The sequence below is a fragment of the Scylla paramamosain genome, chromosome 44 (assembly GCF_035594125.1).
Source record: "Scylla paramamosain isolate STU-SP2022 chromosome 44, ASM3559412v1, whole genome shotgun sequence".
Taxonomy (NCBI): domain Eukaryota; kingdom Metazoa; phylum Arthropoda; class Malacostraca; order Decapoda; family Portunidae; genus Scylla; species Scylla paramamosain.
The window spans coordinates 10,422,052-10,441,345 of record NC_087194.1 but is presented as its reverse complement, the minus strand read 5'-3'; the positions used below and the strand labels follow the sequence as shown (position 1 = coordinate 10,441,345).

General features: G+C 38.6%; 1 protein-coding gene across 7 annotated transcripts in view; it reads left to right on the top strand.

Annotated features, from left to right (window-relative positions):
• LOC135094094 (uncharacterized) overlaps positions 1–19,294 on the top strand; it is a 170,194-nt gene that overhangs the window by 126,566 nt on the left and 24,334 nt on the right. For all 7 annotated transcript variants that reach the window (XR_010263594.1, XM_063993882.1, XM_063993884.1 and 4 more), the window contains 2 exons: positions 11,991–12,176; positions 12,500–12,691. Coding sequence is in view for 6 of the 7 variants with exons in the window: in XM_063993882.1 (XP_063849952.1) it covers positions 11,991–12,176; positions 12,500–12,691 (378 nt within the window). In the remaining variant the exon portion in view is untranslated. The remainder of the gene's footprint in view (positions 1–11,990; positions 12,177–12,499; positions 12,692–19,294) is intronic.

Below are 19,294 nucleotides of genomic sequence, written 5' to 3'. Positions count from 1 at the left end.
TATACAAATGTTTCAGTTTAGTTTACCATTGATCCAGGACATTTTCTGAGGGAAAGAATATGAATGTGGGTAACTTAAATTATTTTGCAGGCAAGAACATATTATTTTCCAAGGAAAATTTTTCTTTTTGTGCTGTAAAACAACGATCCATTGGGATGATTGATTTTGCAACAGCAACACGATTGTGGCTAGTGCACTTATATACCATCATAACATGTGGTTTCAATATTCTAGAGTTTTCAGATACCTCTTTACGCTGTGTTCGTGTGTGTGTGTGTGTGTGTGTGTGTGTGTGTGTGTGTGTGTGTGTGTGTGTGTGTGTTTGTGTTTGTGTGTGTGTATATCACCAAATGCCTCCCTTTTTTGAACAAATTGCTTTTCAAACAAAATTTTGAACTCCTTATTGCTTTGGTTGTGGTACTGTAATTCGGTTCTAGAACAAAGTTACTTGATTTCAGATGTTAAAAGATATAGCAGAAGCTGCTGTTTATTACTAATTTATAGTTTCTATAAATATTTACTTTGTTTTTATATGTTTGGAGGAAAGAGACAGAGTGTAAGGACAGTATTTCAATCTTTGAAATAATGTAAATGTGATCCCATTGAAAAACCTTAATGTAAACAAAGTTTTGGGCACTCAGGAGTAATCCCAAGCCACCTGTGGCTCTCTTGATGACCCACAACACCATCACTATTGCACAACTGCATTTTTCCAGTAGCTTTTCCCAGCAGCAAGGTGTCTAAGTGTTATGATCATCTTCATTTTGGTGATAAAAGGGTTGCTCCTCTCTTTGTCACTTTGTAAGGTTTCTATCACAAGATTGGTGACAAAGGGAATACCTGCACAGTCTAAACATTATCTTCTGATGAGTTCTGTCACAAAGTTCATTCAGTACATCTTTTCTGGATAAATAATTTATGAGCTGGAGATGTTGTGAAGCAGCCATCTTGGCTGTGGGAGCATCTGTCATTAGCTGCTAAGACAAGGTAGACTGGTGTCTGGGAATGGATTAATCCATTTTACATTGATTCTTTTGGGAAAAATAATTTTGGTCTTCGAACATTTCAGATTTTGAACAGCATTCAGGAATGAATTAAGTTCAAGAACCGAGATTTCATTGTACAGTCATACCTTGGTACTACAGACTAAAAGGGGGGAACATTGGTTTGATGAAGTCGATTGTCTGTAGGTACTGACACTAAGCGTTAGGTTATGTTAAGAGTGACTAATATCAGCAGTTACATTATAAAAGACAGAGGAATAAATAAAGTACCCTATAGTGCCTATTTATTGTCTCTTAATGAAAAAAAAAACTAGTGCAGGTTCTTACTGATGATGGATGAGATGAATGAAAATGATGAAGTAGCTGTGCAGTTCAATATAATGAACATATATGGAGAGAGAGAGAGAGAGAGAGAGAGAGAGAGAGAGAGAGAGAGAGAGAGAGAGAGAGAGAGAGAGAGAGAGAGAGAGAGAGAGATGAATTGTGGCTGTGTGACAGCCAGTAGGTGACCTTGACAGTGGCTGGTGGTGCAGCATGGTCTCTCTCTCTCTCTCTCTCTCTCTCTCTCTCTCTCTCTCTCTCTCTCTCTCTCTCTCTCTCTCTCTCTCTCTCTCTCTCTCTCTCTCTCTCTCTCAGGTAAGTTCACACACACACACACACACACACACACACACACACACACACACACACACACACACAGAGAGAGAGAGAGAGAGAGAGAGAGAGAGAGAGAGAGAGAGAGAGAGAGAGAGAGAGAGAGAGAGAGAGAGAGGGGGGAGCATTTTGTCAAGGTCACTAACTGCTGTCACACCTACAATTAATTTCTCAAACGTGGTTGACTGTGTCAGCCAACTCTCCAGCATTTTAAGATGTGGGATATTCGTAAAATAGAGCAAACACTTGTTAATTTTGAAATATGCTGTAATTTGCTAAGTTTCGTAAAATAAAATGAGCATTCGATAGTCATGCCACGATTTAGCTTGTATTTTATCAAATATGATAGTCAATTTTTTCATGATAAAGTGGGATTTCCTGCATTGTAAAAATAGTTAGGTTCCAATGAAAAAAAAAAAGTGTAAAAGTAAACCATTGATAATTGAACCATGAAAAAACACTATCCAATCTGAGTGTAAAATATCTGTATACTGTAAATGTACACTACAATATAGTAAATTCAACATTTTTACTTTAAAATCAGACTTAGCAATGATGGTGAAGTGCTGTTGATATGGTGTGACTGTATAGTGCAGCCTTGGAAATTTATTCTGAGTCACTGGAGCTTTGCAGCTCCAGTGTGTACTACTGGTTGTAGGCTGTGCTAGTGATACAGATGTATCAGTAGTATGTGAACAATGTGAGGTAGAGGCTGGTGGTTTGTTGGGCGACATTGAGGGTGGACAGGCTGGTACCCCTGGTGCATCAGGTGATCACAGAATTTGTAATGGTTTGAAAAAGCTGTCTAACTTTAATTGCATGCCACTTTGAAATTCTCGAAGAATTTAGGGATTTCCATAATAATATTTCTATTCTTGATGTATTCCACAAATTGTAGCGGAGTCTCCATACAGCTATGTTATTCCAATAGTTTTGGCAGTGTCACCAGCATCTTGTCTTCTTTGTCACTGCTGCTACTGTCCTACTGACCGCCTCTGCAACACTTTCTTCATCTGAAAGTATCTGATATTCCGGATCACTCTCATTCTCATCCAGCCAATCTTGGACATCCTCCAAAGTTATATCTTTCTTGCCTGCACGCTGCTGCACACGGTGAAAGTCAGTGGCTTCAAAATCCTCAAAATCGTAATCAGGTTCAGCATTAGTTTGGAGTTTCTTCCTGCTGTTTTCTAAGGTAAATATTTTCAGATCTTTCCACTAATTAGCAAAGTTAAATATGGCATACTTAATGGTATACTATAATTCTGTATGTCTTGAAGTGTGTGTAGTCCCCTGGTGTTGTTTTCAACATCTTGCTCATTCTCGATAACCACCATAACCTCATTTAGGTAGCATCATTGGTATCTTCTTTTACAGGCAATGATGATACCTTGATCCATTGGCTGGATGAGTGATGTGTTTGCAGGCAAATACATGACACATATTCTGCCATCAGCACTTATAAGCTTGTTAGTACTGGGATGAGCAGGAGCATTATCCAAAAGGAGAAGAGCTTTTGCATCATTAGGGTGAAACTTCAACACATCCTCCTGGTACCTTTGTACTTATGGTACAAAATGTTTACAAAACTGGTCAGAGAAAATGGAAACATTAAACCAAACTTTTTTGGAGTTGTAATAATTAACTGGCAAAGTGTGCATGTGATCCTTCAGTGCACAGTGGCAAGCTGATTTACCAACAACCACTAACTTATGCTGGTGTATACCATCAGCATTAGCACAAAGTGCTGAAATCCTTTTCTTACACATTTTCATCTCTCATATTACTTCTTCATCCTTATGTTCTTGAGTAATATTAGGCAAAGAGTGCTGAAATAAGCGTTTCATTGCCGTTTTATACCTGAGACATAAGAAGACCTTTCTTAATCAGCTCATTAAGTTTAGCCCAATAAACCTCAGCACCTATTGTATCTGCACTGCCATCCTCATCCCTCACCTGCATATCATGCAGTCCATGCCTGTTACGGAAATGCCACAAATGAGTTGTTCACATGCCTTTCGTGTGGTTCCTGAAATTACTTTTGTACCACAAGCCTTTTGCTACATATACCACTTAAACACAGCTTCATCTAACTCCTTCTGATTACCAACTTTCATATGCTTGTGGGCTGCTACAGAACCAGAGTTACTTGAATATCCATCAACAGAATACTTCACAGCATATTCAGTAAGTTTAGATTTTGCCTTATGAATATCTGAAAATTTTTTATTTATTTTTATTTATTTATTTATTTATTTTTCATACCATATTCCTCACACACCTGCTTCACAGATGCACCATTTTTTTGTAACTGTTAATGAACTCAAGCTTCTGTGCTGCTGTTAAATTCACCCTTTTCCTCTTTTCTACTTTTCTTCCAGATGGCATGGTTATAGAAAATTATGATCATTCAGACCACATAAAAAGGACAAAAAACATGGAACACTGAGTTGCACACGTTGCTACACAGATGTAAACAAACTGACTGCCTGTAACAAGAAGTCAATTCTCGAGTCTCAACTCGAAGCTGCGCCTCGTGTCCAGTGTTGCCATAACTCCATCCATAGTGTGCAGTACTTTCAAATTCAGTATCTTGCTCCAGATTTTGTATGTTGCTTCTGAAATCCGTTAAAGTGAGATCCATATTACCAAGATATGAGTGTGTGTGTGTGTGTGTGTGTGTGTGTGTGTGTGTGTGTGTGTGTGTGTGTGTGTGTGTATATATATATATATATATATATATATATATATATATATATATATATATATATATATATATATATATATATATATATATATATATATCAGGAGTGTTAAAAGTAGAAGGCCCAAAATAATATTAAAGTTATACTTGGCACTGGTCAGACCTCATCTAGACTACATTGTGCAGTTCTGGTCACCACATTACAGGAAGGATATAGGTCTATTAGAATCAGTACAAAGGAGAATGATTGAAAGGATACAAGGGATGAGGAGTATTCCTTACAAGGCAAGATTGAAGCTGTTAAATTTATATTTCTTAGAGAGACGTAGGTTAAGAGGGGACCTGATATAAGTCTTTAAGTGGTATAAGGGATATAACAAGGGGGATGTAGGCAAAATTCTTAGGATCAGCAACTGGGATAGAACAAGAAATAGCTTCAAAAATTTAGGTTTAGGAAAGAGATAGGAAGAAATTTGTTCATAAATAGAGTGGTAGATGAGTGGAACAGACTCACTAATCATGTTGTTAGTGCTAGGACATTAGGGAGCTTTAAGAGAAGATTAGACAGGTTTATGTATGGGGATGATAGGTGGAAATAGGTAGGTATATTTCATACAGAGACTGGTCACTTGCAGCTTCCCTTATTTCTTATGTTCATATATATATATATATATATATATATATATATATATATATATATATATATATATATATATATATATATATATATATATATATATATATATATATATATATATATATATATATATATATATATATATATATATATATATATATATATATATATATATATATATATATATATATATACAGTCAAGTCGCATATGATGTGGTTTCCTGTGATGCAGTATGGTTTCTGAGCTGTATGTTCAGATCACACAGGTAAAACTATCTCTGATGTGGTTCATGATCTCCCCTGGCCAAACAAGCACAGAGTTGCCAGGTCAGATTTTTTTTTCTGAAGGGAAAAATCTTATGGTAGCGGATGGGTTGTTTTTTTTGGAAGATTTCTATCCTCTCTCTCTCTCTCTCTCTCTCTCTCTCTCTCTCTCTCTCTCTCTCTCTCTCTCTCTCTCTCTCTCTCTCTCTCTCTCTCTCTCTCTCTCTCTCTCTCTCTCTCTCTCTCTCTCCACACATTTTTGTATTCAGCAAGTTGCAAATTATCCTCAGAATGATCATATAGCTAATATTTATAGATGTAGACAGGAAAAAATGTTCACACTTGGCTGCTGTGGCCCTCACTCAAATTCCAAGTCACAGTCATGCACTCCTCAACTGCTCTGCATCTTTTCCCGTCAATCTTTTCCCTTTCCTCTTCTTTTTTTGTGTAAAGCTGACCTGGCCCAACTATCTATTATGACAGGCAAAAAAGAAAGTGATCTGGCTAATTAGCCTACTAAAATCTACAGCAGGCTGCTTCTGCACAACAGCCTGCTGGCAAACTGGCTTTTAAAAATATAAATTGGTGTTCCCAGAGCCTTTTTTCTCTTGTCTCTCACTGGCCAGTGTGAAAGGGAAGAAATCAGAGACACGGTGTATAAAGAAACTAAGGAGAGAGAAAGAGAGAGAGAGAGAGAGAGAGAGAGAGAGAGAGAGAGAATCTTTGAAAGTGGCTGGTCACCACTAATTATTGCATTAATATGCATGCCAAATAATTTTTTTTTTGTTGATTTTGGGTTGGCGGGAAAAGTAAATGGTTGGGCGGGATTGGGCGGATTGTGGCAGCATCGCAGCGGATTCCCAGTCCCGACCTGACGATTACACATCTAGTTAACACCATCAGACCCCTCACAGCAAGGAGTTTGCTTGCTTACCATGCACATGCGGCATAATGGCTTGCAAGCCTACTGGGAAACCCATGGACAAGATCTGCCCACTGCATGGACGACATCAAGCTGGTGGTTGAGTGGTTTGATTTGTTTGTCAAGGATGCGAAGCAGCACTGCAAGAAGCATGGCACCCTGTTCAAGGTGCCACTCTTGATGGATAACGCATCATGTCATCCACAGTACCTCACATCTTGCCACCCACAAGTGAAGGTCATCTTCCCACCCAACACCACCAGTTTGCTGCAACCCCTGGACCAAGAAATTATCGCCAACACCAAGCTCATGTATAGCCAGTTCACGTACTGGAAGTTTCTAGCAGCAGTTACCAGTGATGCACCTGAGGTACAGGTGTTGCAGGAGATCTGAGAATCTGAACTTTCATCTGAGTGTTGGGGAGACACAGTGATGAGGTAAGTAGTGACGATGAGAGCGTCACCAGTCAACCTGAGCCCACTACACCAAAGGACGTACAGACTTGCAGGATTATGGTGTTGCTATAACATCAAGGATTCCATAGATGGGCTGCTTCAAGCTGGGGGCAAGATCAGCTAGGCTACCATCATTGGTAGGCATTATCTGCAGCCTTTTGATGTTGTTCATTCTGACCCCACGCTCACCACTTTATCCACTCGGCTACCACCAACACCGACTTTTTCACTCAGTACATATGGGGAAAATACAATTTGGTACTGACTACCTGCCAATTTAACACCTGCACTCACATATGGGGAAAATTCATTGTTTCTTGCCTATTACTATTTTTCCCTACCTGCACCTACAATCACGTATGGGGAAAATAGTTTTTTTTCGCCCGTCATCATTTTACCACTTCCACACCAGGACACACCACCATTTTGCTAGAATCACACCCACTTTTCTGCATTTTACAAGGACACTCATTTAAAAAGCACTTAATCTATGTATTAAATACACAACAAACAGAAAACAATAGATAATAATGGGCTTTACTGTACTGTACCTTACTTGATGAAACTCCATAGCATAGTAGATTTTGGGATTCTGAGGCTAACAGTAGCCTATTGGCTGCCATCCTCCATTTCTACTTCTTGAAGGAAACCCTCAAAGTCTACTTCCAATATCTCTGGCAAGTTTTCATCAGTGTCTGCATGAGATGGACCAGGCTGTGGTTCTGCCTCAGGTGACGAAGGTTGTTGTACAGCTCTGGCAGACAGCATGTGATCAGCTGCTGTTGGTGCTCAATGAACCTCCTGTTGAAGGCCCTTGTAAGGCACTGCTGCATTTTCAATAGCACTCACAAATTCACTATACCTTCCCAGGTTTTCATCCCATTCCTGGGCTTGTTCCTTGAGCAAGTCCACAGTCACTAGCAGATCACTCAAGTTTTTCATTGTTATTTCCCACCTTGCCTCTGCACACACAGTGCCTACTTGTCTGTTCCTCTCACTGCTCTGGAGCATCTCCCTCCATGACTTTAACACTGCTCTGAATGTGTCGATGCTGCAGTTCACCATGTCAATCACATCCTCTTCAGTGATCTTGGCACAACCAGGAACTTGACGGGCAACATTCACCACCTCTGCTAGCTGCTGTTGCACCTCCTGTGGCTTGGCAGGGGCAACAGGGTGTGGTGGTGCAGAGGTGAGGCAAGATGAGGCACCATGTGTGGATGGTGGTAGCCTGGCTTGCTCCAAGCTTGAAGCAGCCCATCTGTGGAGTCCTTGATGTTATAGCAACGCCAGAATTCTGCAACAGTCGGTACATCCTTTGGTGCAGTGGGCTCAGGCTGCCTCGTGTCACTCTCATCATCGCTACTTGCCTCATCATTGTCTTTCTCCCCACTGCTGCCAGATGTAGGTTCAGATTCTCGGATCTCCTGCAACACCTGTACCTCAGGTGCATCAATGGTAATCACTGCCAGGAACTTCCAGTTCATGAACTGGCTGTACATGAGCTTGGTGTTGGTGATAATTTCTTAGTCCAGTGGCTGCAGCAAACTGGTGGTGTTGGGTGGGAAGAAGATGACCTTCACTTGTGGGTGGTGGGATGTGAGATACTGTGGATGACACGGTGTGTTATTCATCAAGAGTAGCACCTTGAATGGGACGCCATGCTTCTTGCAGTGCTGCTTCGCATCCTTGACATACAAATCAAATCACTCAACCACCAAGCTTGATGTTGCCTGTGGCTTTGCCTGCTGCAACCAGTAAACTCCACTCTCAAACATATTGTGAAGGTTCCTGAAGATATGCAGCCCTTTTGCCTTCTGAATGACAAAAGGTTTCATTTTAGAATTTGCAGCAGCGTTGGTGCACACAATGACGGTGTACCGTGACTTGTCTGCCTTCCACTCCCTTGTCTGCTGTTGCTACTTCAAGATGTAGGTAGTAGAAGGCAAGCATTTCCATAGGATCCTGGTTTCATCCATGTTAAATATTGTGAGGTCCATGTATCCTTGTTCATTAACTTCTTCCTAAGAATAGTAGGGAATGCTGCAGCAGCATCAGTATCTGCAGGGGCACATTCACTAGTTAGGTGTACATTCTTGAGGTCTTTCCTTTCCAGGAAATGCTGGAACCATTCTGGGCTGGCTTGAAATGGCATGGCAGGGGTCAGACCAAGACATCGACATGCAACAGTGAAATTTTCTTGCTGTCTCCCTTATCATAGGTCCATCCATGGGTATGTTCCGTTTACCCTGCTGCAGCACGAACATGTGTAGGCACCTCTCTGCTCACAGAAGAGCCTCATCCTTGCACTGTAAATGTCCAATGATGCTGTCAGACTGTAAGCCTTCACACACTTGCTAATTTTCTTGTTCTTGTAGTCTGAATGCTGAACTCATTGATGTTGAAGGACCTGGCAACACTAGTTTTCTTTTCTCCTCTCTCAATCCTCCTGATGATGTCCAGTTTCTGTTTGTATGTCAGTGGGTATATCCCAGCAGGCTTGCAAGCCATTATGCAGCACATGCGTGGTAAATGAACTGATTCCTTGCTGTGGGGTTCCTGGGCGTTGATTAGACGTGTACTCATCAGGTCGGGACTGGGAACCTTCCATGCCACTGCCACATTCCACCCAAAAACTGCCCAGTCCCGCCCAACGTTTACTTTCCCTGCCACCCCAAAATCGACAAAATTATTATTTGGCATGCATATTAAAGCAGTAATTAGTGGTGACCATCGACTTTGAAAGATTCTCTCTCTCTCTCTCTCTCTCTCTCTCTCTCTCTCTCTCTCTCTCTCTCTCTCTCTCTCTCTCTCTCTCTCTCTCTCTCTCTCTCTCTCTCTCTCTCTCTCTCTCTCTCTCTCTCTCTCTCTCTCTCTCTCTCTCTCTCTCTCTCTCTCTCTCTCTCTTTTTAGTTTCTTTATACACCGTGTCTCTGATTTCTTCCCTTTCAGACTGGGCAGTGAGAAAGACAAAGAGAGGAAAGGCTCTGGGAACACCAATTTAGATTTTAAAAAGCCAGTTTGCCAGCAGGCTGTTGTGCAGAAGCAGCCTGCTGTAGATTTTAGGATAATTAGCCAGATTGCTTTCTTTTTTTCCTGCCAGAATAGACAATCGGGCCAGGTCAGCTTTACATGAAAAAAGGAGCAGACAAGGGGGGAAAGATTGATGGGAAGAGATGTGGAGCAGTTGGGAAGTGCATGACTGTGAATTTCAGTGTGGACCATGGCAGCCAACTGTGAATATTTTTTCTTGTCTACATCTATAAATTTTGGCTATATGATCATTCTGATAGTGAGGATAATTTTTAATTTAATGAATACATAAATGTGTGGAGAGAGAGAGAGAGAGAGAGAGAGAGAGAGAGAGAGAGAGAGAGAGAGAGAGAGAGAGAGAGAGAGAGAAATCATCCCAGAAACCAACCCAACTGTCACCATGAGATTTTCCCATGTGAAAAAAAAAAAAAAAAAAAAATCAACCTGGCAACTCTGCACTCATTTGGCCAGGGGAAACCACAAACCACACCATATATGGTTTTACCCTGCGTGATCTGAACATACAGTTCTGAAACCATACAGTATCATAGGGAACCATGCCTTACTAATCTGAGTCATACATGACTTGACTGTATGTCACAAATGAGTAAATACAAACTAGGTAAATGAGTAATAAATAAAAAATTTCTGTTTCCTAATTCTTGTGCATCAAACTTAAGCTTTATGTGGGTGAGTATATGTATTGGTTTTGTTCTGAATTGTTTTTTGTTAATTTTTCTTAAGTGTTGGTATGTGGCCAGGTGTACTAGGCCTGAGCTTCTGGGGTGCAGTAGAGTGGTTAACAATATTATCCCTTTCCACCAGGGGTGGACAGGCTAAGGGCCTATTTTGCAGTCATTTCCCTTTGATGTGATTACCAATGAGTGGTGATGTCTGCCACCAACAACAAATCTTATTTCACAGATGTTTTTTTTTGGCATTGTTTGTCTTGATCCTTACCAGAAATTGGAACCTTTGGTAACACTGGTTTGGGAGCTACTGGGCTCTGCAATGAAGCTTACCAATACATTGATTTCTTGCAAATGTTATAAGTTCTTATCCTCTTGTACTTGTATTACTTCCTAAATTGTATAGTAAATTATTTAACAATACAACATTTTATAGGCTGTAATAGTAATATGATAAAATTTAAGAACTCACTTCACCAGCTGATGAAAACTTCACTTCCTGTCACTCTCATTTCATCTACTATACCTCCTTGGTTAAAAACTAGTCTTCCCACATGCATAGGGTGTATAGAATTTGTCACTTAAGAGAAATATTACATAATAATGAAATAGCATTATCATTTCCATCAGAGGGCTAGGCTTGTTTCCATTAGGCTAGGTTTAGATTAATTAATCTCATTAATTTAATTACTAATCCTTTCACTGAGTAGATCATGATAAAAAAAAAAATGCCGGTAAATAAATAATCATTCTCAAAATTATTAGGCTAGGGCTATTTCCATAAAACCCAAAATATTTCAGTCTAACAATGTTTGTGTACATCATTGAGGAAGAAAAATAGATGATTTTTATTATGTGCTTGGTTGACATATGCAGAGTTTGGTGAATGTTAGACAGATATTTAAAAGAAAGAATTTAAATCAGAAAATGTAACCATGTTTGCATATGGTGTGTTGAAGGCACCAGTGATGTATCTCAATTTTCCTTGCTTCCCCCCACTCTCTCTCTCTCTCTCTCTCTCTCTCTCTCTCTCTCTCTCTCTCTCTCTCTCTCTCTCTCTCTCTCTCTCTCTCTCTCTCTCTCTCTCTCTCTCTCTCTCTCTCTCTCTCTCTCTCTCTCTCTCTCTCTCTCTCTCTCTCTCTCTCTCTCTCTCTCTCTTAGTGCTAGTGTGGTCAGTTCTTTTGTCCTGAATTGACTCATTTTGTCTAATAAAGGGCTTTGGCATACTAGTGTTACCGAATCTGAGCTATTCATTTTGTCACCGGAACCACAAAAACAACAACTGTGAAATCGAATTGAGGTGTTAGTAATGCCTGTCGCCAGGTAAGGCTCTTGCTTGGGAACATCATCAAGCGACTGTGAAATCTACCCTAAGAATGTGAATGAGTGTGTGGTGCTTTGTCTAGATTAGCCTGCTTGGGATTGCTAGTCTGGTGTATAGATAGATAAATTTTTTACATGGATACAGCAATTACAACCACAACTAGGATAATGATGGCGGATGAGTTTCACAACATAACAGTAACCCAGGTCAGCTTAGATATATGAGCATAAGTAGACTGGCAAACATAATAAGAATGTGAGTGGAAATGTTGCCTTAAAGTGCTGATCCATTGTGGCCTTTTCAGAGCCTGCCTCGTGCTCTTGAGTCTTTGACACTGAACTTTGCTGCTACTGAGATAAATCATGAGAAGTGTGCAAGTGAGATATTCATTGAAGAATTTAAGCAAAGGATGAAGAGCTTCCTGTCAAAATTTGCCTCTGTGAATGCACTAAATCTGTACAATACATCATGCCTCCCTGCTTCCTATATGGTGAGTTCATTTCTGTTTCCTGCCTCATCTCATAGCATACTTAGCATTTCTGGTATAATCTCATAGCATACTTAGCATTTTTTGCCTCATGTGATAGCATACTTAGTATTTTTGGCCTCATCTCTTCACATATTTAGCTAAAAAGCTGAAGTTGTTCTTGTGGAAGCTGTCTGCACAGAAGATGGCTCCTTGACTGTAATTTCTAGTTGGAATTTCTTCTTTGGTGTGCATGAGGAACAGAGGTATAATGACTTATCAGCTGAAATCTGCTGAACCTTAGTGGCTGATGATACTCTTAGTTTGTTGTTTATTGTTCTCCACAGGTATTTGGAAGCATAGAAGCTGCATTAGAAGAGTTACTTAATTTGAAACACATCACTGTTATTGCCTGTGATTATACACATTGGGAGGACAATCAACTTGATGAGGATATTGACCACAGCTCTCCCTTTTTGAGACATCTTTATGGTCCATCACATTACTCTAAGGTCCGCCTCCTGCTTCCCCTCCTTCAGGTATGTTTCGTTGTGTGTTTTCAGTAGAAAGTTGAGTGACTACATATGAACTGGGAATTCAGCCCAGTGTACTGAAAGCAACATCCAGATCTCAAATTTTTTCTGATATCCAGTAAACCCCAGTACATCCAGACTGATTTCCCGTCTCTCAGTAGGAAAGTTCTGTACCACCTATCTGCTAATAGCCTTCTTTCTAATTGTTGGTATGGATTCCATAAAAGACATTCCACTGGTGATTTCCTGGCTCTCCACTGAATCTTAGTCAGACTCTCTTATGGACTTCTTTAAAATCTTTGCTATTTCCCTATGTGTATCAAAAGCCTTTCATGAATCTTCAGTTTATAAGCTTTCCTCATACATTCTATCCATTACTCTGTACATTTATCTCAAGTTTCCTTTCAGACTGTTCTATTGCTCTAGTAGTAGATGATGACTGTTCATCTCCAGAGCCTCTTAAGTAGTGTTATTCCAGAGGGTTCTATTCTGTTACTCATACAGTAACCACTCACAGTGTGACTGAATTGTTATTGTGTGGCACTGCCCATCTGCCTCACATTTAAGCTCCTTTTTCCTTTCATTCAATCATTTGTCTTTATTGTCATCCCCCTTGTTGCTGGGGTGGAGTGGTGGAGGGGATATTGACAGAGATGGGACTTGGGGTGGAGGGAGGCAGGAGCAAGACACAGGACAGGTAGGTAGTGGCATTCAGAGGTGATGCTGAGCCATAATGACTCATCCTCTAGCACTTGGAGGTTGGTATTGTGTGGTTTATCTTCAGTATCTCATAGCAATTGGAAGTGATGATCAAATAAGAGAGGATGTTGGTTATTTGATTGGCATAGTGTACAGCAAGTGTCTTGTCATTCCTGGAAGGTTGTAAAAGATTGAGGATCTGAGGAGCAGATGAGTCACTGTGTGGCAGGCAGTGTGTGGGGGTGACACTGGGATGTCAACTCTTGTATCACTCACATATTATACTATGTGCTGGATGATGGTTTGAGAAGCCCTTAAAGGTATCCTCCATTCCTTTTTATAAATATCTGTTGTGGGTGATACATAAATTGTTATTATAATTCACATTCCTCAATTTGCACACTCATAATTTCTACTTATCCCTCAGTATACTGTATATGTACTTCTTTTTCTTTACTCATAATTTTGCCACCTTCATTACTCCTCCAACTTTTTTGCCATCTTTATTCCTACACCATTCAGTGTTTTGCTTTGTCTGTTTCTATTAAAAAATGTGAGTGGTTCCCAAGACTGTCTTTTCCACAAGAGACTGGCATGGCTAAGAGTGCAAATGATGTGTGTATGAATGTGTGATGCTTTGTCTGGGCTACCCTGTCCAGGATTACCACCAGCCTGGTGTATAGATAGGTAGACTTATTTCTTCACATATTGTAATGGTTATTTATCACTGTGTGATATTCTTGTGTTGATTTTGTTTCTACTTGGCAGAATACTTTCCGATTCTTTTCTTCATTGTAGTGTCTTATTTATCACATTCTTAGAGTTATTCTATCCATAATGATACACATCACTACTTCTTCTTTTTATACCAAATTTCTTTACTCAGTTTCTCTTCTCTACTAGATAAATAACTGCAATTCATGGAGAGAAATCTCTACTTTTTTTTTTCCATTGTTTTCTTTTGCTTTTTATCTGAATTCTTTCAGTTTATTTTCTTCTCCATTCATGTTTCCTTTTATAGACCTCCATGTACCTGTGGATTGTTCTTAACTTGAAGGTTCTTGCCAGTATATCCTTGGTTGTGGCTTGTGACCTCATTACTATATTGGCCTGTCTTTTTCTGCTTTGTAATATCTCATTCATATTATTGCTTCAGTACAGTCTCTAGTTTTGTGTCCTTTTCAGTGTCATAAAGTTTCTTTGACACTTTATTCACAGCTTTTAGTCTTTATATTTTGTTTGATTTATTTATTTGACTACCAGGAGCCAACTAGGCTAAGAGTGTGAATGATGTGTATATAAGTGTGTGTGAGATTGTCAGCCTGATCTAGGTACATAAGAACATAAGAAATAAGGGAAGCTGCAAGAAGTCATCAGGCCTATGCATGACAGTCCCTGTATGAAATATACCTACCTATTTCCACCCATTGTCCCCATCCATAAATTTACCTAATCTTCTCTTAAAGCTCCTGAATGACTTAGTACTAACAACTTGATTACTGAGTCCGTTCCATTCATCTACCACTCTGTTTGAGAACCAATTCCTTCCTCTATTTTTCAAATTTAAATTTTTCATGCTTGAACCTGTTATTTCTTGTTCTGTTCTGGTTACTGATCCTAAGAATTTTGCTTACATCCCCCTTGTTATAACCCTTATACCACTTCAAGACTTCTATCAGGTCCCCTCTTAATCTACATCTCTCTAAAGAATGTAAATTTAACAGCTTCAATCTCACTTCACAAGGAATACTCCTCATCCCGTGTTTTCTTTTTGTAATTCTCCTTTATACTGATTCTAGTAGACCTATATCTTTCCTGTAATATGGGAACCAGAACTGCACAGCATAACCTAGATGAGGTCTGACCAGTTCCAAATGTAACTTTATTATTACTTCAGGACTTCTGCTTTTAACACTCCAAAAAATTAATTTTAATATCCTATTTGCCCTGTTTTTAGCCATTATGCATTGCTTTCATAGGCAGAGTTCAGAGCTAACTATAACTAAATCTTTTTTGTATCATGAACCTACCAGTGTACTTACTGTGTGGGTTTCCGTAACTATGCTAAGTACTTTGCATTTGTGGATATTAAACTGCATTTGCCATCTGTCTGTCCATTCATTCATCTTATCCAAATCTGCCTGCAAGGCGATGCATTTGATTCTGACCTAATTAATCCACCTATCTTCGTGTCATTTTATTTTATTTTATTTTATTTTACCACCAAATATAAGCCACCAAAGTTCCCCTAACCTTAATTCTTCCATATAACATTTTTGCTAACCACAGCTTCACCAAAGACAGAAGCTTTTGGGAACCACCCAACCTATGGGGATGGGGAGGGAATAGTGGAACAGTGTCGATTGCACACACACACACACACACACACACACACACACACACAATGGCAGTGGAGCTGACATGATGTGTTTTCTAGTGCTCTGCAGATAGAAGGATTGAATAACACAAATCGCTCATGGTGGAACAAGATATGTTATGAATACCTAGGTGGAATACCTAGGTGGTAAATAGGGAGGGGAGAATCAGCACTGAGAGTATAGTTATCCTGTCTCTAGGAAAGTTTGGTTTGTTTACATTTTGGATAAAGATGGCAGAAGGTGGCACCCCAAGAGATTCATTTGAAGGTTTTACCGGAGAAGAAAGAGAACTAGATTATAGGCTGCAGTGTAGAAAAATTTTTGCATATGGAAGAAATGATGGATAAATTATTGGAGAGAATAAAGACATTGGAGGCACTCCAGAAGACTGGTAAGGAGTTGGGGACTATTACAGCAAAGTTAATTGAGATGGAAGATAAGAATGAGAAGTTAAAAGTGGAAAACAACTGTTTAAAGAAACAAATAAAGGAAAAAGTAGAAACTGTTCAGAAAGGAAATGAGGAAATGAAGGCAAGTGTAAAGGATGTGGAAATGACACAAAGTAAGTGGTTAAATGAATGTAAATTTGAAGAAGAATCACAAAGAAAATAATAGAACAACAAGAAAATGAGAAACAAAACCTGAGACCAAAAGTGGTAAATGTTATTAAAGAGGAGAAAAAAATGGTGAGACATTAGAAAAATATAAACAAGTAATTATATTTGGTTTAAAGGAAGAAAAAAATAGTAAGCAGAATTCAAAGAGAGGAAAAGGAAAAGAACCTGTTGAATAAATTACTGATGAAAGTGATGGGTGAAGACAATCAGGTAATAAAGCAAGTGGAAGAGTTCCATAGAATTGTGAAATATGAAGAAGAAAAAAATGAGACCCTTAAGAATAAAGTTTGCAACACAGGTACAAGCAGAAGTAATTAATGGATCTTGAAGGTTGTCTGGAGATGAAGAATATAAGAATGTATAGATAAACAAGGATATGGATGAGACTGAAAGAATGAAGCAAAAGAAGCTGGTAAATGAGGCTAAACAAAAAAATGAACAAAGAATGGAGGAGGAGAAGTTTTCTGGAGAGTAAGAGACATGAGAATAAAGAAATGATACATCAAACAGTAAGTAAAGTATGTTACACTAATGTCAATGGATTACTGTCAACAAAGATGGAATTAAATGACTTATTAAATAGAACTGCACCAGATGTTGCTGTATTATGTGAGACAAAATGGAAAAAAAGGGGAACTCCTGACATTGGTGATGATAAATATGATTTATAAATGAAAAATAGAAGTGACAAGGAAGGAGGGAGAGTGATCATTATGACTAAAAAGAGTGTTAAAGTGGAGAGGGTAATAAAAAGTGAAGATAAGTCTGAAATTCTACAAGTGATGATTAGAAGTGCAAATGGAAGGATAATGAATTATGTAAGAGTGTATGTGCCACCTATGACCAATGCTTGGCAAAAAGAACATGAAGAGATGTTGGTAGATGTGTTAAAAGGTCTTGAAAAGATAGTGATGGAATGTAGTGATATGGTTATTATTGCTGATTTTAATTGTAAGGAGATAAATTGGGAAACATTGACAATTACTGTAAGTCAAAACTCATTGAGTAATAGACTGTTAAAGTGGGTGGTGGAAAACTTACTGACTCAATGGGTAGATTGTGATACAAAATTTAGTGGAAGAGATAAACCATCAAGACTTGACTTTGTGTTTACCAAGAACATGGAAATTATTGAAACCATACACTATGATAGCCCTCTAGGTAAAAGTGATCATGTTTTGATGGAATTTAAGTTGAAAAATGAAAATAGATGAAAATTATAAGGTGAAAGATTTAAATATAGTAAAGCTGATTTTGAAAACTTAAGAAAATACTTTATTGCCATGGACTGGAAAAACTTTGAAGACACAGAAGATGTCTGGGAAAAATGGGATGAATTTATAAGGATATATAATTCTGCTATGGAGAAATTTGTACCTAGAGGAGGAGTAAGATGTAGAAAGGGTAAGGAATGGTTCAATAGAAAATGCAAAGAGGCTAGAAACTGTAAGCTAAATGCTTGGAATAGATGGAAAAAGAGGAAAACTGAGAGCAGATGGGAGGAATATATTAATGCTAGAAATAAGTATGTTGAGATAATAAGAATGGAGAGAAGAAACTATGAAAGATATATAACAGATAAGAGTATAAATGAACCCAAACTGTTCTTTAAACATATTAATGGGAAGATGAAGAAGGAAGGTGTATCAAGATTGAAAGTTGAAGGAAAAATCTATGATGATGCACAGGACATGGTGGAGGTCATGGACAGTAGTTTCAGATCAGTATTTACTGTGGAAGGGGAATTTGATGCTGGAAGTGTTAAGTTGGTGAGGAATATACTAAGTACAGTTCCAGTCAGTTATGAGGAAATACTTAAGATGATGGAAGAACTTGAAGTGAATAAAGCAACTGGTCCGGATGGAGTATCAGACTATATTGAAGGAATATAGAGAACAACTGGCTGATAAAATTCAGTCTAGTGGTGAGATCACTATCACAGGGAAGAGTACCGAAAGATTGGAAGAGAGCAAATATTACACCAATATTCAAAGGAGGAAATAAGGAAAACCCACTAAATTATAGACCAATGTCCTTGACTAGTGTTGTAGGGAAACTATGTGAAAGAACAATAAAGGAAAGATGGATGGAACTCTTGGAAAGAGATAAAGTTTTGGTAAATTGTCAATTTAGATTTAGGAGGGAAAGATTATGGTCCATGAACTTATTGTCCTTTTATTCAAGAGTAATCGATATTGTGCTGGAGAGAGATGGATGGGTGGATGGTGTCTACATAGACTTGAAGAAAGCATTTGACAAAGTACCACACCGAAGATTGCTATGGAAGATAAAAAAATATGGGGAAATTATAGGAAGACTGCTAGAGTGGATGGAAGATTATCTGGATGATAGAGGGATGAGAACAGTAATACAATCTTGGCTGAAAGTAACTAGTGGTGTCCCACAGGGATCAGTGTTGGGAATTATAATGTTTGTAATATATGTGAATGGCATAAATGAAGTTATATGAACTTATTTGCAGATGATGCTAAGCTGATAAGAAGGATAGAAAATGTAAATGACTGTATGGTACTGCAAGATTATTTAAATAAGATAAATAGATGGAGTAAATCTTGGCAAATGGAATTCAGTTTAAATGTAAAGTAATGGAGTTTGGTAAAAGTAAGAAAAGAATACAATATCATTATGAGATGGATGGTGTGAAGTTACAAAAATCAAAAGAGGAAATGGATTTGGGAGTAACAGTTACTGAAAATTTTACTCCAGACAGACACATTGATAAAATTACTGGAGAGATGATGAATTTGCAAAAAAAAATAAGAATGACATTCTCATATTTAGATGAAGGAATGATATAAAAGTTGTTGATTTCCATAAGACCAAGATTGGAATATGCAGCAGTGGTGTGGTCTCGTCATATAAAGAGGAATATTATAAAATTAGAAAGAGTACAA